Genomic DNA, 25,610 nt, shown 5'->3' on the forward strand with positions numbered 1-25,610 from the left:
CCACAGTAACAAGTTTGTGTATGCTCAAAAGCAACAGTGTAAAACTGTACAAAGAAACTACAACCCAACATATGTTTCAGTGATTTTAATGGGTGTAACCCTAATCTGGATTGTGACCAAGGTCTTTGTTGTTCTCCATAGGGAAACAGTGGATATACAGGATGTTTGGGGTGGGGAATGGGAATTAAGCAAAAAACAAAAAACCAGGACACCCCATTTTAGTTGCAAAACAATTAAATATATTTATTTCCATATGAAAACATGCATATTTATGTACACTTTAAAATTACCATTTACATCCCAAATTATTTTATACAAAATTGTGATGACATAAAGCAATGGACATCAACTTTGCAGAGGGCATGGCAAAAATCTTTATACTAAAAAGTTTGGGAACTGCCAATTCACGAGTGGTTTATGCATTTAACCTGCAGTAAATATATTATTAGCTGTACTGAAGTCAGCTGATACCAGTGCAATATCAGTTATAATCCTAAACTGCTTTACTGAGACAAATCACTGGAACATCTTCCAACTACATTTTGGAGCAGAGCATGAAGTATCTTGCAGCCCAATCCTAAACATTTTTACTCAGAAGTTAGATTTACTTCCTGGTACATATGATCAGGATTTCCACCTTAAGTGCAAATACACTAGCTTGAGACATTTGAAGGTCACAGTATCTATCTAGTCAACAGATATCTATTGAGACACATTGGTGACCATTGAAGACGGTCGCTTAAGAATTGATTCAACAGAAAATGAAAGAGGCTCATTTGTTGACAATTTTGTTACAACTTGTTTCACCCCCAAAAAGTCCTTTGCATATCTGTCAATGGTGAATTTGTATTTTTGGTTTTCTTTGATGTTACACTCTCTGTACTTCTTGGATGCTTCATCAAACGTTGTTTTTAACTCTGGGCCTGATTTGTTGTGTAGCGTCTGCTGGAATAATGAATGGAACGGACTATACTTGGAGGGCAGTGTTGGTAGCTGCTGCTTGGTGATTTCTTTGCTGATCTTGCTGAGAGAGTGTTCCTGAGGAACCAGGGTCTCCTTGTCAGAGATCTGTGAGAAAGTCCTCTTGGGGGGTGAGAAGGCTGACCTCTCACGAGTCTCCTGAGGGACATGCTGGAGTTCATTTTGAGGCGGCTGAATATCTCGAACATGAGGAAGTAGGAATGCATTTTCATTCTTGGATGGCATCATGTCATGTTCAGGGTTTGGACAATCCTGACTTTGTGAAGCCTTGGCATCCCAGATTGCTCCAGGTTTGAGGGACTGGACTGCAGTAGCGTTGAGGAGGCACTGCTGGTACAGAAGGGCATCATTGAGGGGGCCACACTTTGGCCACACCAGGAACCTGGAGGGTAAAGGATACTGCCTATAGGTGGTGGCTACACTCACATTTGATGAAATCAGCTCCATGTTCCCTGAACCTGAATACTGCATAGTTAAATCTAGGCACGTTGGCAGGAAGCCACAAAACTCCTTATTGGAAGCTTCAACCTGATTAGGGCTAAACGCAGTTTTGTACGGGTTGTATTCAGTCCCATGCACCATGCGGTTAGGCAGGAAAAAGGCAGCAGCCTGCGTGGCTTCCATCATTTCTCTTTCTTTATACTCCCTCTCAAGCATGATGTTTTCCAGCTCTTTGTCAGCAAAAGCTCGCCTTTTTCTCATTCTGTCACTCACAGGAGGTGGCAAGGATGAATTTCCTCCAAGGTATGGATCTGCTGGAATGGGCCGATAACCTGGGGGGTGGGGAATAAAAGGAATTAGTCATTTGAATACAAGGGGGGAAACCAAAGCTTTATAAAAAGAAAGAGTGAAATACTGAGGATGTTTGTGTGGAAGGAACCCAGGGCTCATCTACACCAAGCAGAATATTGCACTATGAAAGCAGTATGAAAGTGGTATATAAAAGGCAGGAGCCACACCAAGCAGGATATAGCAGTATGCAAGCGGCATATGGCATGTGTCAATGGGCCCCAACAGTTATCAGTGCACCTCAATACCGCTATAAAGCCGTAGTGTGGCTCCTGCCTTTTATATACCACTTTCATAGTGCAATATCCTGCTTGGTGTAGATGAGCCCCTTGTATCTGTTGCATGGTCACTGAAGCTTTATTGCCATGTGTATAGTACTTTTAAGCATACACAATACTTTATGATCCTTATCCATGGGTGCCTTCAGATATTGGGGAGATATTGGGGCAGAAAACATGAATGACCTGCACTTCTTGCCACACTTCCCAAGTAACATCCAAAGCAAAACGTGCAAACCTTCCTTCACAGTAACATTTATGAGCCATCTTTGCATCAGGAGTTCACACATCTCACTATAGGAGAGGATGTGCAAGTTGTCCTACTGACATTACACAAGGGGTGCAGAAACTGGAAGTGCAAGTGATGTATGCTTTTTGTCCCCATCACTAATCACGTTTCACCATGTCCAAAGCCACGCTATTAACCTCAAAACCACACCATAAGACAGGACCTTTATCTTCCCATTTTACTATATTGATTCAGTTGAGACCGTTACAATATCATTGCCAAAGATATCTATACCTATAGCTGGTGCATTTCTATTCTCTAAAGATGAATCGCTATGTACACAGAGATGGTAGGAAAAAATCCAAGGAGTACTAGGAGAAAAGAGAAAGAAAGTTAAGACAAATCAGAGAAAGGAATGTGAGAAAGATTGTTGTCCCCTGGAGAGAGTAATCTGGAGAGAATGTGAATACTGGGCCAAATAGAAAAAGAAAGAGAGATAAACAAGATCATTTTGTGTAACTAGACCACAATCCTACACATTCTTATCTGGAAGTTAAGCTCAGACTAAATTCAATGGTCCTTACTGCCTAACAAGTGTGCAGAAATGTACAGTCCTGGCCCAGGTAATGACCAGATTCACATGATCACTGAGGGAGAAATAAGCAATGAGAGAAACTGGCAAGTGTGGCTTGTTGCCATGGTTAACAAGCAACCCAGAACCCTAAAACAAACTACCTTTGCTGGGTTCACATGATAGGGCAAGTAGCGCCATCAAGGGTAATTATGCAAATCCCTCCGGCACACAACCAGCACATGTAGAGGGGGAAATATGCCACCATGGCTTATTTCCCTCTCTGTGAATGTGAGAACAAGCCCACTGTGAGGATTGCAGCTCAGGAGGAATAGGGAAGTTTGAGGGTGGGATGGCAGATGATGTCAGTACCCCTGCTAATAATAATAATTAAAAAGTACTAGTGCTTCATCCTTATAAGCCCTGGATGCATTACACCACTGTTTATAAGAGGCCTTGGAAGAATTTGTATCCTGAAATGTGGGATATAAATAATTTTAAATAAATAAATAAAATTTCAACACCTTTTCTAATGATGCATTCACACAACCTCTGCAAAGAAACTAAACCTAGATCAATTTGCGGCTGGCTCGTAAAGATTTGGCAACCTCTTAAAATTTTGTATTACACTTCAAATAAAAGGGATGCAGTAAGGGTGGAATTGTTTCCAAAAACCTAGTATTTCTGCTATAAACTATTTTAGCTATTATTCAGTGAAATAAAAAATGTCATCAAATATTGCAATGCTATATTGATGTTTATATTAAAATTGCTTTTACTTATTTATGTTTATGTTTACATAAAAATTAAATACTTTTAAAAGATAATTTTCTCAAGGAATAGTGTTTTGGTTTATATGTTTTTGCCAAGAGTAAAATGCTACTTTTATTCAAATCTTCAAAATATCACAGCAGTATTTTCATTAATGAGTCAACTGTTTAATTCAAATCAAGGCAGAATGGGAGAAAACCAATCATTAAAATGCATTTCCCTATTTGACAGGGATGATATGAGTTTTTTTATCTTATTGAATTATCTTTGGTGTTAATTAGAAGCTGTTGGTTCTAGGTATTGCTTTCTTCTACTTTCCTCTAGAGTCTAGACCGTCTTTACCTAATTTATCTTGATTATTCTTCTGAAGAAAAGTGGCATGAAGTTCAGTATTTTCCATATTAGTGTTAATCGTCTCTCAGATCCCCAGGTAACAAATAAACAGATTCTGTGCTTCTTTCTAGCAGAATATAATATTTTTTTTTTTATCATTGTTCTCCATAGATTGATTCCTTCTGTGGTCATGATGCAATTACTACACTTATATACAAAGAATTCCTGCAGATATTTTTTCCAGCAGTTAACATGCATGATCACAATCCAACACAGTTAGTGTCTTAAACCCATTGAAATCTGTATTAGATTGTGGATTTGTTTGTCTAGCAATCTGTTAACATCAGAGTAATACAAGGAAGTGCCAGTGTTAGGTATTTCACATATCAACAGCAACAACAATAGGCAGTTAAGATAGCTAAAGATTGAAAAATTCCAAACGTCAAAGTGTATTACCTTCTAAAATGCTTTTAGCCAGCAAACTGGGTGTCCGGACATGCCTCTGGTACACTGTCTTGCGCTCAAAGTTAGCCTGTTTCCCAGTAAGCCCCTTCTTATCCTAGTAAAGAAAATTAAAAATTAAGAATAAGTCAAAGGAAGCGTCACAGTTTATTTCTTTCCCTAATAAAATCTTCCCTGCAGCATTATTATTATTATTATTATTATTATTATTATTATTATTATTTTCAGTTGTGATATGAAAATAGGGCAGTACTTTTCCTAATCTGTAAATAAGGAGGTTTCTTGTTGTTTTAAGGAAAGTGGGTTTTATCCAACACTAGTCCTACTTGGAGTAGACCCATTAAAATGAATATGCCTTAATTTAGACTAATATTGAATACAACTCTTTGTCCTGATTTACATGTGCATTCATCAAACCTACCTGACCCTAAACAGAGTACACGGAAGTAAGCCCTTCTGATGTTAATGGGATTCCTTCTAAGTCAATGTGTTTAGGGCCCTGGTGTCAAGCTATGACTCGGGAAGGGACTTCACTTCCAAATACCCGCACAAATGATCCAGCCAAAACTCTATGCAGCTCTAGCCTGTTAACGTTTACTCCGAAGTATCCAAGTGAGTTTTAATGGAGTTACTCCCCAGTAAGTATGCATAGCAGCCTTAAAGTCCTATTGATGCCAATAAGATTCTCTCCCACTGAAATCAATGGTACTTATAAGTGCTTAACTTTGGCTGGAACTTGCCCAATGTAGCAAACAAACCACAGAGGAGGGGACAGACAGTATACTACTCTACACGCTCAAAAATGTAAATTGCATTTTCTGTTGTACATGACTCATCAGATGTTTGTTTAAGAAAAAAGCTCTTAGGACATGCTTCCGTTCAACGGTGCATGACATAGAAAGGTTTGACAGAGACGTTACTTAAATAACAGTGCTTGATCGAATTTAAAGTACAGTTTAGTATGATCCGTGTGCGTATGTGTGTGTGTGAAAGTGGGGTTGCTGAAACCTCTGTGCACAAAACCCCGAGGAATCTAAAGGAAAGGATTGTGGAAATGTCCGCATTGGGAATATTTCTCTCACAAGGAACCCGCAAGCACTTGAGGCCCATCTCGCCTTTAATTAAATCCTTTTGGGAAGTCCTAGGAGGCATTGCATTTGAAGCTGGAGAGCAAAGATGAGGACCCCTAGATTCACACACTCCGAAGTCCAAGTCATAGTACTTGGATTGAAGCAGAATCAGTCCTGCTGAAGACCAAACACAGAGATCTGGTCACATTAAACGGAAAGAGCCCTAGCTTAAATCCAAGTACTGCAGCGTCAACCCTCCTTTCACAAGCAGTGATATCAGGCATCAATAGACAGAATGAAAATACATGACTTTCATTAAAAGGGGGGGCGGAATGTCTCTTGCCCACGATCTGGAGTGAAAACGCATCTCTTAATTGGCACTCACTAGTATCACTCCGGCCACCTTCGCCGTGCCCTATCCTCAACACAGTTCATCGAAGTTTAAGACTCCTTTGAGTGTGTTGAGGATCCCGGTCCTGTAAGTCCAGGTGAAAAGACGCCCCCACCGTCTTCCGTGCCAGTTCAATTCCAGGCTCACAGCCCCCATCCTACAACCCGTTTACTTGGAAGTTAAGTCCCATTGCTTTCGACACCGGCGAAGCACTTGATGTCAAGTCAAGAAAGATCCAAGGAAAAGAAATAGAACTTGACTTCTGAGTAAACCTGTTAGGATTCTGCTCCTGACCACTTGCCAGACCTTCCACCTCGATTCCTTTGTATGGAAGAGAGAGGCTGGAAGGGGGCGGAACCTTTGCGGAGCTGCTTTTCCTTTGCAAAAAGAAGGGGGCGGATCTGCCTGCAAGGGTGCAGCAGGCTCGCGCTCGCGCTCTCCCCGAGCGGACGCTCACCTCGGTCGCCTGCTGCCTGCGCAGCGCCACCTGGGCGGCCATGACGCGCTGCCTCTCCACCACCAGCAGGCAGTTGGCGCACTGGCAGTCCCGCCAGCGGCAGAAGCGCTTGTGGCCTTTGAGGCAGGACACCACGCCGTGGTTGCGGCAGCGCGCGCACTTGGGCGTGCGGCTCAGCTTGCGGGTGTGCGGCTCCCCGGCCACCGCGGCTCTCTCGGTCGATGCCGGAGGAGGGGCCAGCTGCGGCTCAGGAAGCGGAGGCCCCCGAAGGCGGTCGCCGGCTGCCCCATCGTCGGGGTCGCCCAAGTCGTCTTCCTCCCCGTCGTCCTCGTCGTCGTCCTCGTCGTCGTCGTCGTCCTCGTCAGCCTCCAGCCGGGGTTGGCGCTGCTCCGCCGCCGGACACTGCTCCACCTCGTCCAGCTCCTCCAGACTCTCCACGTCGATTTCCCAGACGTCCCCGCCGCGGGCAACCTGCTGCTGCTGCTGCCCCTCAGCCATGGTTGGCGCCGCGCGGCTCCCGCCTTCTCCTCCAGCGCGCTCACTGCAAGGCACACAGAGGGAGAGGGAGAGAAAGACAGCCCGCGCCGCCTTTGGATTAGGCGCGCAATAAGGAAAGAGCCTCGCCCAAGCCCGCCTCGCGCGCGTGCCGCGCCACGCTCTTTCTCAGGCGCAACCCGCGCTCCGGCTCCCGCAGTTGCTGCTGTCCTCCAAGGCGCTTCGGGTAGCAATCCTATGTCTGCTCGGACAGAAAAAAACCCCTACAACTCCTAGCATTCCTCAGCCAGCCATGTGGGAGTTGTAGGACATTTCCCTGTCTAAACGTGCACAGGATTGCAGCCTTGAATTCGGAAGGACTTTCTTGCCCTCTCACCCTTCATGCTGTCGCTCTCTCGCACACGCACGCACCGAATCTGAGACTTCGCTCTCGTTCACTCCCTTTCGCACACCCGCCCTCGCGCAAGTCTTCATATATTTCCTAGCGGAGAAAAACGAACAAAACGCCACTTTTCCAATACAACGTCCGACACACGCCCGGGCTAGAAAATATCGAAGGCCCAGAGGGACTCTTTGCGATGCCGTCGCAACTCATTCCGCTCCTGTCACCAGGGGAAGAGGGGCAGCTCTGGGCACCGATACAGGCCACATTCTGAGTTCCTCCGCCATAAAGAACCCTGCCTCCCCCCGCGCTCCTAATGGCCTAAGCAGGGACTCGCTTCGTCACAACCCTGCTATTCACGAGCCTGGAGGGGCGCCTCCGTAGGAAGACGGGGAGAAGGAACGCGACGGCCACAAAAAGTAGCCCCCCAGATACACATTTTCTCAAACATACAGCCAGGTTCTCATGCCCGCTAGAGCGACGCAGGGGAGAGGAAAGGAACCCCGAGGATTTTTGTTAGGCGATGTGATTTATTTATTTATTTATTACATTTTTATACCTCCCTATAGCCGAAGCTGTCTGCTGTGACAGATAAGAGAGAAAAGGGACGTTCCTCTTTCTAGTGTCAGATGATTTAAGCCTGTTTTCTTCGTTCTAGCTGAAGTTGTGCCCGTCCGGCACCCTGCTAATGGCCCTGCAAGGGAAGATGTGACAACCGTGCGCAGTCACCACGGGACGTTGCCACGGGCTCTATCCAAACGCATCTCTACAGACCCAAGAGGAGAGCTGGTGACCTTCCTCTCCCCTCAGGAACCGTGCCAGCATTCTGTCTGCCTAAACACCTGCCCCAAAACAGTTTTGAACAGGGTGTGGGCGTGTGAGAGAGATCTATGACAATGTAAAGGCGACATGCATTTTCTGCTTGTCATGTTTAAAGCTAGGTGTGAGCAGGCCTTCTCAGCACTGCACGCTACCCTGTTAGGGTTACAAGCAAGACGTTATTACTGCACGATTTCACTTTGCAGCCTCTGCATGCGTACGTGCATCTGATAAATAGTCCATGAAAGCTTATGCCAGAATAAATGTGTTAGTCTTTAAGGTGCCACAATACATGGAGTTTGGTAAAACTCTGCTATGCCATGAGAGCAGGAAAATAATACACATTCGAGGTTGTTGTTGTTTTAAAAAAACCTATGTGTTGATGATGATGATGATGATGATGATGATATGTCCTATTAAAGATGATGCCCAGCCTTACGGTTCTGTAATTGTGAAAAGAGTTTTATTATATCTATTCCTCTTGTTTGGGGGTAATCTATTCGGACTGAAAGCCATCTACCAGTACTGTTTTCATAAAGCCCCAGCGTCCACTAGAATCACCATTTCATTCTTGAAAACGCATCAACTAGCTCAGACATAAAGCACACACTGATATCCTATTATGATGTTTAAGACTGCTGTGGACTTCAGCTTCGATCCTAAACACATATTTTTTTATTCAGAAATAAATCCCATTGATTGACTTGATTTCCTGCTTAGGGTTGCTGCGCAGCTTTATTTGGATATCAGCGTAGCTGAAACAAAGGCCATGGCTAGACCAGGCCTATATTCCCAGGATCGTCCCAGGATCATCCCTGTACATCCAAATGACACACAGGGGATACCGGGAGCAGGCAGGGATGACCCCTCCATTTGCCTGGGATAATCCTTAGGTCTAGCTAAGGCCACAACCAACGAATTCTATTATGTCTGTCGGTGATTTGTAGATTGGTGGGTTACTTTCTCTCCAAGAGTAATTATATATTTCTATACAAGTATAAAACTCTGCATGTTATATAAGAAGAATGACACTAATCTGAAAAGTATCCACCAATCTACAAATCACTGACTTATTCACTTGAGTTCAGGACTATACTCATTATATTTCCATAGAACAGAATTATTTCACGATATAAAACAGAACTATTTTTAGCCAGGAGTTTGTGTTGTGAGCACTGGTGTTGCTATTCTGTGAAATCCGTGCAGGTTTCTTTGGCATGTTTGTAGGTAGAATAGGTTTCTTTGGCATGTTTGTAGATAGAACTCACCCACCCTTTCTAGCAATCACTGAAGGGATCTACACCACAAAAGTAAAAAAAAAAAAAGTCTCATTCCACTCAATACAAATTCATCTCTTGTCGACTTTGACATCTTTAAAATCACATGGAAAATTGACACATTTAAATAGGGCACACTTCCTAGAGTATTTAGGATTGCAGCCTTATGATCCTATAACAGAAATATTACAGGCCTGCAATCTTAAACTCACTTACTTGGGAGTCAGTCCCAATGAACTCAATGGGTCTAAAGTTCCAAAAATACACAGTGGGCTGTCACACTAGTAAGAAAGCCTTATCTCCCCCCTTCTTTTCTTTTTTAATAGGCACCAAAAAATATTACTTTTCTCACCCACCACCCCACCATATACTTCCCGACAGCAATTTCTGAAGTGTACATTTCTAGAGGTGCTCCTGGAAACTATATAGGTTGAGTGACCCTGAGAGAGAAAAATGAGAGGAGAAAGCACACTTAGCATATTTACCCCCAGCTTCCAGTGGCACTACATATATTGAAACCAGCCATCGTGGGGGAGCATCACAGCGTGAAGCGCCCCCCGGGACTGCCCTGCTGTCACACTCTTGCTCTGTGCATACAGGCAAACGCGAGCGAGCACACTCGCACACACCTTCCTTCCCATCATCAACTGCACACTCACCAAAGCGATTGCGTCCCGGGCTGGTTGCAGAAGCGCTCGGCAATGTCATTCACTCCATTGACTGTTACTGGACTTGAACGCGTACAGAGGACCCGACGCGCCACAACGCGGACCAGGTCGCCAGCAGCGTCTCCGCGCCCTGCAGCAGTGCAGAGCAGTCTTTCGAAGCAGCGATCGGAGTTGTTGAGAAGAGACACCAAACCTCTGACGCTCCGCAGATGCAGCAGCAACTCAGAGACAAAGGAACTGTGAAGTTTCGGGTGCGGACTTGCCAACAGGCGCACTTTCCTCGCCAAAAGCAGCACGCACAGATGATCAACGGCGCTCTTTCCTGGCTGTGCACAGCCCTGCCCAGCTTCCCTATATTATCAGTCCCAGGTCGAGGACGCCCGACCAACCAATTGGTGAGTTGACAAGCCATCGTCTTTCTGATTGGTTGCGAGGGCATTCGGATTGCCCCTCCTCCTTAAGTCCCCGCCCCTTCTGCTGTTTTTGCCAGATTGCATGCAGCTGTTTGGAGCGGGGGGGGGAGTATTTTCCCCCCTCCGCTTTGTTGCAGGGTCACCTTTTATTTACCAGCATCAGCAGCAAAATGAGCAATGTGTGAAAGGCTCTGTTTGTCACTTAGGCTTGGGGTGGGGAGAGTAACACGAACCTACAAAAGCAGGGCTGAGGTATACATTTCGTCGCAGAGGTGAGCATTCTTCTTGAAGGACAAAAAGGAGGAAAGAATTATCATCTTCCATAACTATAAAAAGCCGCAGGGGAGAATCGAACTGGCCGTGAAAATGTTTTGACGTCATAAAGATAAAAAGAAATCTACGGAATCTGAAACCAGTTTACAATCTCTGTAGCTAATGCGGATTTCCCTCTTAAAATGCTAACGATCATTTCACAACTTAAAAAAAAAAAAAACAGGCGTCAGAACAAAGAAGATTATGTTTTACATTTTATTTGCAACGTCCCACTTAATTTTCATTTTAAAACAAACAATAGATTGGACTTCATTTCAGACAAATTCTATTGAAATAAATCGGAGAAGTTAGTCATGACATGAAGTCCCATTGATCTCAACAGAAGTGCAACTAATTTACAGTTCCAAAACCCTGTGAATCAGGAGTAAGCCCCATTGTGTTAAACGAGACTTAGCGTGCATAAGATTGTACTGTTTGTCTGGATCCAAACTCAGGGTGTAGTCAATGTTAGTCTCAATGTTAGAGTAGACCCATTGAAATGAATGGGACTTAAGTAAGACTAATATTGTATTCAACCTCAAATTTGCAACGATTGAAATGAGAGTGAGCTAGGTAGTCTACCTTCACTTTTCTTTCTACTTTTTGTAAAGTTCATTTAGAAACGAGAAACTGGTATCCGTTTGTGTTAATTATTCTTTCAAACATCATTTATTTCCATATATTAAAGAAGGACCTGAAAGAAATGGTCCTGTTTATTCTGAATATCGGGGAAGACCTTTCCTTAGTTTTATGAAAATAAAGGGCTGTGTTAAATGGAGTATTAGATAAAACCAAGCCTTGCTAACAGTTGTCTGAACAAATTATATATACAATAGTTTTAAAGCAAAATAGAATAATGTTTTCTAACAGCAAAATTATGGCCTATTTTCAGAGACAGCTTTATACACACAACACATAACTTGCTTATACTGTTTATATATCTGTATCTTTGCAGAGTCATATATAAATACAAACAAACTCAAGGAAAACTGTCTAATCACAGTGGCTGATATAATCTTTCAAGGTTACAGAACAAATAGTCTCCGATTGACATTTTAATTGTGCAGTTTGTCCCTGTGGTATGGGTATCTATGTGCATTTAAATTTTTAATATACTTCTTTTGTTAACAGTATCAACAGAGAGGCACAGCTAGTTTTTTTCTCCCCTATAAACCTGGCATATATTCCTTTGTCACAATCTGCTCTAGGTATGTGAGACATTGGCTATTGAAAAATTATTTCAAAAACTTGAAGGGGACAGCAATCCAACAGTTCAGATGTCCATTGCCTTCAACTTTCCGGTGGATAATTTATTTAGAGCGAAGTCCTATGGGGGATGCTGGGAATTGTGGGACTTTTTTTCTGTCTAAAAGTACATAGGATTGCACCCTTAATCAACCAATATTGAGTGGTGTGATGATGTGGATTCTGACCTTAGCCTTTACAGCCATAGAACTGGTCCAAATGAAAAGTAGTGCCGTTCTCAAGACAAAGGATTAGTAAACGACACCAATAAATTTCCGTGGCAGATATATTGCAAAGATAAAATAAACTAAGAATGTAAAGAATATAGATTTCAACGCAGTGCACAAACCATGGGTCAGTGGCTGCCTGTCGCTTCCACACAGCACCAGTCGTGTTCCTCAGGAATGATGCAAGCTCAAGAGAGTTCTCAGCATCACGTGTAGGAAGTGCCACTTTTGCCTAATCCTAAGCATGATTACTCATGCTTTGTTTTAATGGGACTTACTCTCCAGTACGGGTGCATATGACTGAGGTCAGGCAGTGGTTGCTGAAAGCATTCCCGATCCTATACAATGCATGTTTACCCAGAAGTATGTTAAGAGTGCATACAACTTCAGCCAAAGCAAACAAGGAACACAGAAAGCTCTCGCTGTGATTCAGCGAAGAGCTGGTGCCTTCCAGGTGTGTTGGACTATTACTCCCATCACCCCCGACCACTGGTCATCCTGGTTGGAGCTAATGGGAACTGTAGTCCAAGAGGGCACCAGATTGGGGAAGAGTTGGCTAAAACAAAGGCCATCTTTTGCCTTATTGCTATCTCAGGTTCACTTGGCAAGAACGGTCAAGGTGGAAAGTTTGGTTCATCATAGAAATGCCAAAATATCACGTGGAACGATTCACCTTTCGTAATAATAATAATAATAATAATAATAATAATAATAATAATAATAATAATAATAGATCGCTAGAAATCCTTCTAAAAAAGGGGCGCTTTCGGATTGGCGCTGACGAATTATTCCTCGGGAAGTTTCATTGAAGTGTAGCCCGCAGCAGCAAAGGTCTCATTCTACCCTATCAGCAGCTTTGGCGTCGGCACAGGAAAGATGACGTCAGAATGATCTAACCCCCTTTTTCCGAGAAGGATGCTTTGGTCCCCAGGCTTTCTTCTTGCGTTCATGCGTTTTGTTAGAAAGGGCATCCACAATAAAGAACATACCTGTTTTCCACTTCTGACAGCGCAATCCTATAGTTATGTACTCCGAGGTAAGCCCAATAGAAGTCAATGGGGCTTACTGCCAAGTAAGTGTGTTTTAAGAGGACTGCAGCCTTAGCGTCTTGTTTGAGCACATAACTATACCGTTGTAATTTTCCACTGCACTGCGAGATCTATTTATTTATCCTCTGTTCCGTTCCCATGAGACATCAAAAGCCAAAACACATTGATTTGGGGCCCTCGATTTCAATGGGGCGCAATCCTATACGTTCATCGTGTGTCTTTAAAACTGGGCCCTCAGGACACCGCGATCCTTTTCTCGGGATCTGGCATCTGTGGTCGCCAAGCGCTATTCCTTTGTTAAAGCACCTGTGCAAAGCCGAAGGTCGAGAGTGCGCAGGGGTCAACTTTGTTGCAACCGTTTTATTTTATTTTTCCTAAACCACCGCACGCCATCACTAGTTTTGTAAACGATTTATAAGAAACATCAAGATCAGGGGAGAGGGGGGAGAATCTGTGTAACCCAAAACGAATTTTCAAGGCAGAAGTGGGTGAAACCTAAAATGAGGTTGTTCCATAAATACAAAACAAACACAATAAAAAGGCAAGCGATCCCCGACTACGATTGACTTTAAATAATTGTTATCTAGAGTGAAAACACTTTCCATCAGTAGGTGCTTGTGTACTATAAACGCCTCGCCCGGCGGGATCCGACCGAGGAATCAACAACAGCAACTGAAATCAGCCACCCACTCGGACTGGTCAGTTTCTTTTCCGGATAAAGCTTGAATAAAAAGGCTGCGAGATTCCCTCTTTAGCGCACCCGCCCTCAAGCCCTTAAAATTCGTCTCGAAGCCCAGCAGGGGAGCGGGAGTGGGGGGAGTAGCCAGCTTCCTAGTTGCACAGGTCTCTTTTTCAAGCTAGTCAGTCGAAGAACTTGGGGATGACTCTTAACGTACGTCCTTCACAGACCAAGTTGTGAAAGAGGTTTAGGGACGCCTCACTTTCTTCTAATCTGTATTCATCCATTTCTGCCTGTAGAACGCACATTAAGCAGAGTGAAGCGGCTGATTCCGAATGCCATGAAACATCAAACGGTTCCTCGTTTAATTTATTTTTATTGGGGGCGGTCGGTCTGCAACACAGGGAGAGAGATGTTTGTGGGATTATTTATTTAGTGCCCCAGATCCCAAAGTAACTTAACCAGCTGTGGGTGCTGTTTACCTCGACTTGGGGGGGTGGCATACGCTGCTCCCTCCCAGCAGCAAAATGTCTTGGGCCGGTCTTGTTGGGGAGCTTCCACCAATCGGTCACAACCGGGAGCTTTATGGAGATCTCTCATTCCGGCTGTGATCAGGCGACAGCTATTTGAACACATTCTGTTGAAACAGCAGAACACTTCCGGGGTACCCTTTATGTGCCTCTGTATGTTTTAGACCAAAGAGACAGATTCTCAAGGGGTGGGGTGGGGGGCTAATTCTAAAAGGGTAATAAAAATAGGAATTTCACTCTCAGCCCTGAGACGTGTTCGTTGTTCCCTACAAAGAAGAAATCGACCTCTCCGAATTATATCCGCAATCCTGACTTCAGTTAGTAGGGATCAAGTCCCACTGACCTCAGTAGCTTACTTCTAAACAAACATGGGTACGATATTGCCATACGTGGCTGCAAAATTCCCATCAATCCCACAGAGTTACTGGGATTGTAGAAATGCGGTGTGTGGGGGGGGAGCCCAGTCCTATGGGTTTTATCCCATGTCAGTCCTATTGAAGAGTAGTCCTATTTAAATGAATGAGACTTAGGCATAGGGTTGGATGATTTAAAGTGGATCAACTGCACTGGTCGAAGTGGACTTGCAGCACCCCCCCCCCTTCCCACCCACTGCAGCCCCTCCGGTCCCCTGAAAAAGCTACAGAGAGAGTCGAGAGATCCTGCACACGGGGGGCGGGGGCGAGCTGAGGGGCGGACACCAAAATTAGGCGTGGGAGCCCTTTTGCAAGCAGAGTGCTTCTTCTCGTGGAAGGCAGATCCTGGATACAACCTTAGCATTGGATCTAATCCTAGGCCCTTTTATTCAGAAGGAGATTCCATCCCATCAGTGGAGATTAGCAAATGTCCATGGGGTTGACGCTTAAGACAGACTTTACACATGCCAAGGGTTCAAGTGGCAACTGCCAGGACTGTGCCTCTTCAGAGGGTGGGGGGTGACTTGTCCGAAGGTCGTCTCGTGAAAAAGACTCCAGCACAGCAAGATGGCTGGCCCCTTGGCAGCCATCGAAAGGCATTGGGGGGCGGGATTCGGTATTTTAGACACGCAGCTGCTTTGGTTTGCGCCTTCAGCCTGAAGGGAAATCGCCCAGGGCAGAGCCTAACCACTCGATTCAGTTACGTGTGTACATAAACAAGACTAGGAGACGCGAATCGCCGCACAAAACAGTTCGAATGTTATTGCTCCAGTCTGGAATACACTGAGGATTGCGCCATGCTGCTAAATATGAGCATCTGGTTTTGTCGGATTCCCTTCGGGGCCGACGTTGTACCGGCGCGTGGCGAGAATTCCCACCTGGGTTCCGCGATTTAGCAGAAGCTGCTTCCGTGTGGTGCAGCGTGTTTCAGACAGCAGCGATGCCCTTCCCACTCGAGAAGCAAGCCCCCTCCGCAAACGGAACCGAAGTCCTTGGAGTTAAAGCCAGGTCTTCCCATTCATTTCATGAGGACTAGTCGGCTTAAATCGGAAGGATTCATTTGCAGCACAACAACCCTATGCATGCTTACTAACGGTCAATCCCCCCGATAGGGAGTTCTAGGATTACAGATTTCAACTAGGCTTGGTGCCGTTTGAAACCGACAGACTCTGTCGTCCCTGTCCCCCCACCCAGAATGAAGTGCTGGGGGCAATTCAATAGAATCGAGTGGTAACGCTCTTGCTGGGCTGAACCACTTTGGACTGCAGGGGTGTGTGGGTGTGGGTGTCATATTGGCATTCTCCGGAAGGAATATAAAGAAAGGCCAAAAGAGACATATCCCAAAGAGGCACATCCGTATCTAGCAGCTACTGTTTCCCCCCACTTTTATTCTAGAGTAAGCACAGGGCACCTCAATAGGATTGGGACCCTAGCATGATCCAGAGGGAGAGGCGGGTAACAAATAAATGTATTATTATTATTATTATTATTATTATTATTATTATTATTATTATTGATTTGGATGGGGTGGGGTGGGAATTGTACCTACTCAAGAGAGAAAAAACTAGATGTTGACTTAAAATGTCTGCTTTTTCCCTAATAACCTCCATGCAGAGAACTGGGAGGGTGCTGTTGCACCGTGTCCTGCTTGTGAGTCCCTGGTTTGCTCCCTGGCCTCACAGGAGCACAGCATTGCAACTCTATATTATGGAATCAGATTTGTAGTGGATCTTCTCTGAGTTTATTTGACCTCTGAAATGTGGCAGAGATTTCAAATTCAAATCAAGCAATGAATGCAAGCACTGCCAATTTCTACAAAGGCAGGACCAACAGAAGGGGTTTCCACCTGACATTCAGGTGTGGTATGAACACATCAGTTGGGTTTGCAAGCTGACAAGAGGGCCAAAATGTGTATTAAACGTTTAAAACTCAAAGACAGTGCCAAAAGAGGAGAGTTTTTGTGTTTTAACAGTAAAACAGCCCAAATAATCAAATATTTCGAAGCACAAGTTGGAAACATTCTGGAACCACAAAAGCTTATAAAAAGGAAGCAACCTTTCCACAAAAGGTCTTGCATGGTGGTGGAAGAGATCGAATATATTGTATTTATTTTAAGCATTTATATACTGCCTTTCTGTCCAACAAGGACCTTCGAGGCACCTACCAATAAGTTAAAAACTATTCAATTAATGAGCAACAAAGCACAAGTAATATAGGAGTGACATCAGTAAACAATATACTGTAAAGGTACCTATTGCCACATGTGGTGGTTGTGACCTTTAGTGAAGACCTTCTCAGAAAACATTTTAAAAGAAGTGTCAGCAATTTCTGAACAACAGATTCCCAAAGTAGCCTTGTTGTGCATTTTTGAGGAAAAGCATAATACAATATAGCATAAGGACCTAATTTTGTTCCCATTCGTGGCAGCAAGATTAGTTTTCGTAACATACTTTTTTTCCTTTTTTTTTACATTTCTATATCACCCAATAGCTGAGGCTCTCTGGGCAGTTCATAAATACTTCAAAAAGAATACTGTAATTTCAGTTGAAGTTTGGTACCAAAAAGTTTGGCACACAGCCATTGCTGAGAAGCTAACATACCTACTTAAGCTTCTAAAAGAACAAACAAGCCCAGATGTATTTTACATGATTTGGCACCCTTTTCTTTCTCGAGCACATCAGAAAACAGGTGTACACCACCTGCCATTTATGTACAAATCTCAAAAATGTAGTAATTGGTTTGATTCTCATTGGTAATCTAAGTATAATCATACCACTGTGTTTTAGTTGCTCTGTTGTAGTTGTTATTTTATTGCTGAAATCTGTGACTGAAAAATGAGAACTATAATGATGTATCAGCTACTTTTCCTTTCCTGTGTAAGGGGAAACGATGTTTCTCTCAGCACCCAGCATCAATGGGCAGCTGATGATGCTTGCTGTATTAATCCATTCTCCCCTTGCCTGGAGTTCTCAGCAATACCAAGTGGACTGGGTCTAGCCACCATTTTAATTTCCTACAGTCCCCAACATACCACTGTGCTGGGGCATTATGGGAAATTAAAGCAGTGGCTAGGGCCATTTTATTACACCCAGCTGCCTAGAATTGCTCGGAGGACTACTGTTGCCTACCACCATCAGATAAGCTTTGCCACCAATGGAGTAGGAGTCCCACCAGAGGGCACATTGCAACTCTGATTGCGTCATTGTTCTGGGATTGTCTGTTTCTGAATCAGAAGTCCACAGCTCTGGATGCAAATGCCAAGTGTGGATTGCATCCAAATTTAGTTCTACTTAGAGTAGACCCATTGAAATGAATGGGGCTTACATTAGACTTGAGGGAGAGGCAGTAATGTGTTTCAGTTATCAAAAAATTTGGGGGGAAACCAGCCTAGACCCAAGGTGTACAAAAGGTAAATTTGGATCTACTAATAGATCTACCACATATCTGACTCCCAACGGTTTGACAACAGCGGCAACACAAACCATAACAATAGCAGCCCCCTGTAAAATATACTGCTGAGATTCAGAGAGCTTGGGGTAACCAGGAGTGGATTTTGGGGGGTGGAGGGGCCGTGAGCTCCCTTCAGGGCTCTTTCTTAACCGATCTCTGGCTTCGGAATTTTCCAAGCATGCGGCGTCTTTGAGACCAGGCTCGGGTTGTTGGATCTCAGCATTCTAGTAAGAAAGTAGATCTCGCTGCAGGCCTAGAGTCTGCCCAACCCAGGCATAGAAGGTGCCGCCGCCATCGCCGCCTCTACACTACTGCTTTAAAGCGCTTTATAACAGTTTTGACAACTGTTGGGGCCCAGGACACACTCCATATACAGTTGTCAAACCTGTTATAAAGCGCTTTAAAGCAGTAGTGTAGCAGCAGATGAAGCGAGAGACCGATCAATCTCCTAAGCCCGGTTATGTCCTCCGTGACCCCACATCGCCTTGGAGGAGTGGAAGGAGTGAGCGCTCTTTTCCCAGCTTGCCTGGGCCATGTCACTCTCCCAAGGAGCACTCCAGCTACCGTTTGACTCCGAGGCGTGACTAAAAAGCCCAGAGAAGGCCAGGAATGCCCCTTTCCGCCTCTACCCACCCGCACCCCCACCCACCCCCGCAGCCCCGCTCCAAGACCCTCCTCTTAATAAGGTCGGGGGGGGGGAACTGTTAGTTTAGGAAGCACAAGAGGTTCCCCCCCTGGAGGGGAGGTAAATTGACACCAAATTACAAAGAGCTCTGCGCCGGTCCCCAGGGTCGATTACAAAACACTCTTCTTCTTGCCGCCTCCCTTGTTTAGCTTCCTCACGGGAGGAGGCGGCAAAGGCTAGCAGGCCCAACTCAAGAGCCTCATCGTAGGCTAAATTGCACCTTTTCATTGTGGGGTCAGGCACGTGGCCTTGTTGCACCCCCTCCCTTCCCAGGGTAGCCCTGGGGCCCACTTATCAGTGACCTTAACAACTAAAAGTCTTGGGATACCTTAGAGAGAGACTAACACATTAAGGGGTAATCCTATGCATATTTAGATTTTTTAGACATCCCATGGTGGCTGGTGAATGCTGGGGCCTGTAGGACTTCTTTCTGTCTAAACATGCATAGGATTGCACCCATATTTTGGCACAAGCCCCGATACACAATATGTTAGCCTTAAATTGGCTAACTTCCTGGGGTTAGCAGGTATGGGGAGATGGAAACTGTTGACAGAAGGAATTGAAATGCCAAAATTACAGACAGTACTTCATGTAATTTACATTTATGTATTTGATCAACACCAAAAATGGTGCTCAAGTACAATAATATGAATCAAATGTTTGGTTAAAACAATAATAAACAATTAAAACTTGGCAACCTTAGCATTCAGGGGTGGCCTGATCATGAAGCAGGGTGATATAAGGGTACGGTGGAAGAGCTGCGATTTATCCATTATTTCATTTGCTCTTGCATTTACATCACCAGAAAGCAATGCTTTTCCCATTGGTACTGTATACTTCAGGCATTGAATTATTTTGGGCCCCATCCTACCAAGGTTTACTCCAGCATTCCTCAATGTGTGTCTGTCCAGTTGTTTTGGACTACAAGTTTTGCTTTGGACTACATTGTCAGGGGCAATGGAAGTTGTAGTCCAAAGCCTTTGGAGGGCTCTGGGTTGGAGAAGGCTGGTTTACTTCCAATTATATCAATAGAGTTTGCTCCCAATTCAGTGCGCACAGAACGACTGCAACTATAATTGGGAATATGAAATTACTGGATTCCATGCCCCCCCCTTGCTCTTCAGCTTACCTTCTGCCAGCTCTTGCCTTCAAAACAGTTTAAATATGTAGTGTAAATGAGGCCATAGCTAGACCTAAGGTTTATCCCTGGATCATCCAGGGGTCAAACCTGTTCATCTAGGTGACACACAGGGGATCCAGTGCTCAGACGCGTGAACCCTGGATGATCCCAGGATAAACCTTAGGTCTAGCTGTGGCCTGAGTCTCTAAAAACGGTATGAATTTAATTTTCATCAAAATTAATTATTGCCCATTTTATTAAACACTGTTACAGTCATGAAATTGCTTTAAAATATTATCAAATTGTAAGCCAGTGATAGATAAAAGTTTGTAGATATTTGATAAGTAGATAGATAATATAAATGGATTAATTATGCTATGGTTTGATTGAAAAAAGGCACTTAATCTGTATAAAACAGTCCTCATCCGATACCTATTGTAAATTGCCTCCTGTAATATCTCCATGAAAACCATATATTATTAAAACTGTTCATATAGCAGACTTTAAAATACAATTAAATACACATACCACACACTTGGAATTAGTTTTCTTTGTATTGCAAAGAGCAAATGACATTTCACTGCAGCATAGAAACTGGAGAGTGAGAACCAGATGACTTATCATATCTCATACAATTCCTTTGCTTAAACCTTTGGAAGGGATGGTTGTGGGGTAGGGGAATAGACTGGGATGGCAGGAATCAGGGATGGAGGTCTCAGATTTCTGCATCTTACCTCTGGGAAATGGAGTCTAGGTAATTCCCCCCCCCAAAAAAAAAACCCTCTCAGAAACTAGCTGAGTAGGTCCCAAAGGAAGAGGCAGCAGGAAGAGTCTGAGAGTATCACACCTTTGAAATCCAATTCATAGTATTATAGAGGTCTGTAAATGTGAATGACGACCACATAGGTGATGAATCACCATCTGCCACTCAATAAGCTTTCTGGATTCCAGGACCTATAGGTTTGTCACTGCAGGTGAAGATAAGCAGGCCAAGAGAGCATGTTGGCATTGTGGAATTTTCAAAGGTGATATTAACCTGATGAGAAAACAGTGCCAGCTCCAAGTTTTTGTGGACCCTTGGGCAAGACACCCTCAGCAGGCCCCGTCCCTCAGTGAGTCTCCCTTCCGATCACCGTGGTCACCAGTTGCTATTTCTCCTCATCCTCTTTCTTATCACTGTCTTGCTTGACAGGCAGTGAGCAAGTGGACAGTGGCATCTACTGCTTCTCCTTCTCATCACCACCGCTGACTGGGTCAGGTTGAGAGGCAGGTGAACAAGCAGGTTGCAATGGTGAGGAGGAACTCCAGGGGGCTTTTGCCAGTGGACTCCTGATGGGCTGCAGGTCCTCGGCAGGTGCCAGACCATGCCTTCCCAGAAAAGATGCGCACGAACTATTGTCATCATCCCCTGCACCCTGAATTCCCCTTGGTTCTTGCTCCTCTGACCCACATTGACGAAACAAAGGCCAGTTTAATGTGGCTAGAAGAAGCAGAGGAGATTCTAAGTGAGGAGCAAAGCAGCCGCCAAATGGCTCTAAACTTTTACCATTTGTAGCTGCGAGCTGTGTTTGAGAGGCTCCTCAAAGATAAAAGAGCTGCATCCCTTTCAAAAGGTCCAGTGGGAAAAGTCCACTTTGAAAACTTTGACCCTGGCATGTCACACGGCCCAGGCCTGTAAAGAGCAGTGCAGCGACGACCCGCTCAGCATTGATTTAACATGTGGTGGGGACTGGCAGGCCTGCAGGTGCAGGGGCCACTGCTGCTGTCCCCATCTTCAGTTGGCCTTCCCTCAACCCCCACCCCCAACGCCTTTCCTGGAAAATTTATTAGCAAGGTTAACTAAACGGCAACCCCGGGTGCAATTTCCAGAAGAAGAATGCTTTGATCCCATCCTCTCTTCTCGCTGTGGGAAGGAGATTGCATTGCCAAACGCTGGCCTTCCCCCTGCCGCTTGTTTTGGCAGAGATGTTACCAGTTAATCTGAAACAAACCGTTCCCAGTTCCTCACACCTGCGGGGTCTTTCTGCCTCTCCAGTTCTTCTCTTTATGGATGACGTTGGGGGATGCAACTCACCAAGGCCTTCCTGTGCCGTGGAGCCAGGTGGGAGTGTTTTGATCAATAGGGACCACCGTCAGTACTCCGCACATTACTTCAGTCCATCGAATGGCTAAAGCTGGCCTCTCTGTCATATGCATTTGAATGGGCAATTCAAAGGCAACAGGAATTGTAGTTATTAGAATGCCATCTCAGGTTCAAGTATTGCCTGGTTGGGGCAAGCCCATATAGGTCCAGCATTCTGGGTTGCTGTATCTTGTGTTCATCCTACTCAGAGTAGGCACATTGAAATGAATTGAACTTAACACTGAATGCAGCTCTTTGCATACAAGTCCCTGTCTCCAGCAGCAGCTAGCTAGATGCCTCTGAGCACTTCCCCTGTTGTCCATCCTTAGCCTTTATGGTATTCAGAGGTATACTGTCCCTAAATATGGAAGTTCCATTAATCTATTATGGTTAATGGCTCATTGATAGATCTTTCCTCCATGACTTTCTTCTCCTTTCAAAAAACCGTTAAACTAATGGCTATCTCCACCTCTTGTAATGAATTTCATAGGTCAGGGGTAAGGAAACTTTTCCTGTCAAGGTCCATGATACCTCCTTCAAAAAATGATGGAATCTCCATTCCACAAGGGGGTGAGGCCAAATCCCAGAGTGGGAGGGGTTACAGATGTGACTCTTACCTTGTTCAGTATGCAAAGGGGGGGGGGGCTCATCCAGGCATTCTCCTTCCCCAACTTGTGCAAGGTTCCTTCCATCAGCTTTGTAGTAAGGGTACAGAACAGGAGAGAGTAAAGAACATCAATAACTCAGAGTGGGACCAATGAGGATACTTCCAGGATACTATGACAGTTTGTCCTTGGGGAAGGCATGAAAGAACTGGATCTCATGCAGGTCACTTCTGAAAGCTATGGCCTGTCTTCCAGGCTTATGGCATTGGCCATTCTTCCTGTTTGGAAAGGCCCAGGCCAAACTGGCCATTTACAATCCTACACTGTTCAAAACCTAACAATTGTTCTCTTATCATATGACAGGGAAGCTGTTGTTTGCTATGTTCCAGCTATTGGCATCCTACCAAGTGTGAAGGGGCAGGATGGCCTTTCATTTACCACACAGTGGCAAGGAATATTAAGCACATTAGAAATAAAATATAATGGTGATGGTGGCAGTGATCATTGGACTGGACCTGCTGTACCAAAGGTAGGATTAGTGGGGTCAAAGAAGAGTGGCAGAGGGATTCTTTCTGAATGTAGGAGCGAGTGGGCCATATGGAGCTATGAAGCCCAAGAGTGCAGATGAATACAAAACATCCATGTCCAGCATCGCTATGCAGAGTGAAAGTTGGAATCCATCTCCACTTTAATGCAGAGAAATACTCGAAATGATCAGTAACAGAATACCTGAAAAATGTGTACTGTACCATTGCAACAGGTCCGGCCCTACCATTGGGGAGAGTGAGGCAATTACAGATGCTGTGGAGGCGGCAGTAGTGGTAGCCTACTGAACATTCTCCACTGTTGGAGCACAGAACTGCATGTATCACACAGCTTTCCCTGCACCCCACCGAGCTAGTCCACAGCTCTACTTTTTTGTCTGTTCAGAGATTTGTTTATTTTTTAATATAGAGAAGCATTCAGACATGCGATCTCTCGGCCGCAGCCTGAAATTGAATCATCCAGCAAGAGCAGCAGCACATGATTCTTCTGGTCATGTAGCTCTGCTCCAATAGTTAATTCCATTCCATGGACATCAAGGAAACCGATCTTTTATTTGCTCACGTTTAATGTCAGCTGATCCTTTGCCAGCCTCTTGCTAAGGCCTAGTCAACTCTCAATGTGAGTATCAAAACTCCAGTATCCAAGCAGTGAACCAAGCAATATGTCAAGTCAGCAATAAATGTAGCTCCCCATAATCTCCACAAATGTTTTAAGTAGTTTGGCAAAGTCACTGGTGCAATAAATTTCAGCCAAGCCATTTCTATTAAAAGTAACTCGGTCAAGCGTTTTTGTAGACACTCTGCTCAATGTGCTGCATTAAGAACTGTGAATGGGATGAGGTAAAGGTCGCAAAGCCAGTATGTGGAATGTTGAAGGTACGATCCACTGAGAAGTTTTGTCACAGAAGCATCAGTGAAGTGAACAGGAGCTGTACAATAATATTTTCATCCATCCATCCATTCATTCATAATTCATTCATTCATTCAAAACATTTGTATCCTGCATCTCCGTGTGCTTGAGGTGGCTTAGAGAGTAGTCCAAATCATAAAACGAATGGATCTTGGCTCAACTATTCATGTTCTGATTACATCCAGATTGGATTATTGTAACATGTTCTATGTGGGGCCAGTTTTAAAAATGGTTTAGAAGCTTCAGAGTGCAGTGGCCCAGATGTTTGTTGGCCCAGGTATTCAGACCACATTATGTCAATTTTATATCGGCTACACTGGTTACTAATTTACTTCCAGACCCAGTTTAAAGGAATCTAAACACATTGGGATCAAGTTGTCTGAAGGTCCACCTTCAAACATATCAACCTGCCCTGCCCTTAAGATCAGCCATAGGGGCTCTGCTGAGAAGCACACCATTAAGATGGATTGGCAGGCACAAGAAATGGGGCCTTCTCAGTGGTGGCCCCACATTTATGGAACTTCCTCCCAGAAGAGGTATATTTGACTCCCTCTCTGTCTGCTTTTAAGTGATATTTAAATAACTTTTTATTTCAGATCACTTTTTATTGAAATAATAAGCTGGATTTTTAATGTCATTCCTGTGGCCTATTTAGAAATCATTTAGTGCTGCTGCTTTTACTTAAATGTTCTTAGGTATTGGTTTTAAATGTTTCTGTAAGCTGTAATATTAACTGTAAGCCACCTTAAGAAAACTTTTGTTTTGAAAGGTAGCATATGAATGCCTAAATAAAATCAAATATAAATAATTCACTTTTTTAAAAAAGCTGGTTTAGGTTCCGGTATGTTTTCCACTATGGAGGTAATAGCATCTTTGGGGTGATGTTCAATGGGGCAGGGGATGGTTAAAAGACCTTCATCTCAACCCAGCACTGTTGGTCTGATCAAATTCAGAGCCCCCACTAAATGAAATATTGGCAGATTCAACCAAAGATTCCCAATGTCTTGTTTGTTTCAGGAAGGAAGGAAGGTTAAATTCAGCAGCAGCAAAAATAATAGAAATAAAAATGCCAGTGCTCTCTGATGTGTACATTCACTGTGGGCTTTTTCAGTATGTATAGCTGTGCAGTGCCAAGTCAGAAACTAGTGTGCAGAAAACTACCGTATTTCTTCGATTCTAAGACGCCCTTTTTTCCCCATATAAACATCTCTAAAAACGGGGTGCGTCTTAGAATCGCGGGTGCGTTTATTATTTCTTAGACTCAAAGCTTTTTTTCTGTTGGTGGTACTGAAATTAGTGTGCGTCTTACAATCGATGGCATCTTAGAATCAA

At 44.2% G+C, this 25,610-nt stretch overlaps 1 protein-coding gene across 1 annotated transcript; it reads right to left on the reverse strand.

The window, feature by feature from the left end:
• Positions 1-590: 590 nt before the first annotated feature.
• DMRT2 (doublesex and mab-3 related transcription factor 2) lies at positions 591-10,153 on the reverse strand. Its single transcript, XM_063128556.1, has 4 exons — positions 9,965-10,153; positions 6,333-6,873; positions 4,409-4,511; positions 591-1,754 (listed from the first exon to the last, which is right to left on the reverse strand). Exons 2-4 carry the CDS (start codon positions 6,828-6,830, stop codon positions 703-705), a joined length of 1,653 nt encoding a protein of 550 aa, XP_062984626.1. The 5' UTR covers positions 6,831-6,873; positions 9,965-10,153; the 3' UTR covers positions 591-702.
• Positions 10,154-25,610: the final 15,457 nt, after the last annotated feature.

The sequence above is a fragment of the Elgaria multicarinata genome, chromosome 6 (assembly GCF_023053635.1).
Source record: "Elgaria multicarinata webbii isolate HBS135686 ecotype San Diego chromosome 6, rElgMul1.1.pri, whole genome shotgun sequence".
Lineage (NCBI taxonomy): Eukaryota > Metazoa > Chordata > Lepidosauria > Squamata > Anguidae > Elgaria > Elgaria multicarinata.

Excerpts from the sequence above, each read along its gene's own strand:
- DMRT2 (XM_063128556.1), bottom strand. The coding sequence starts at position 6,830 with ATGGCTGAGGGGCAGCAGCAGCAGCAGGTTGCCCGCGGCGGGGACGTC. Across the intron at positions 4,512-6,332 it reads GCAGGCAGCAGGCGACCGAG|GATAAGAAGGGGCTTACTGG; the intron begins GTGAGCGTCCGC and ends TTTCTTTACTAG. Across the intron at positions 1,755-4,408 it reads GGCTAAAAGCATTTTAGAAG|GTTATCGGCCCATTCCAGCA; the intron begins GTAATACACTTT and ends CCCACCCCCCAG.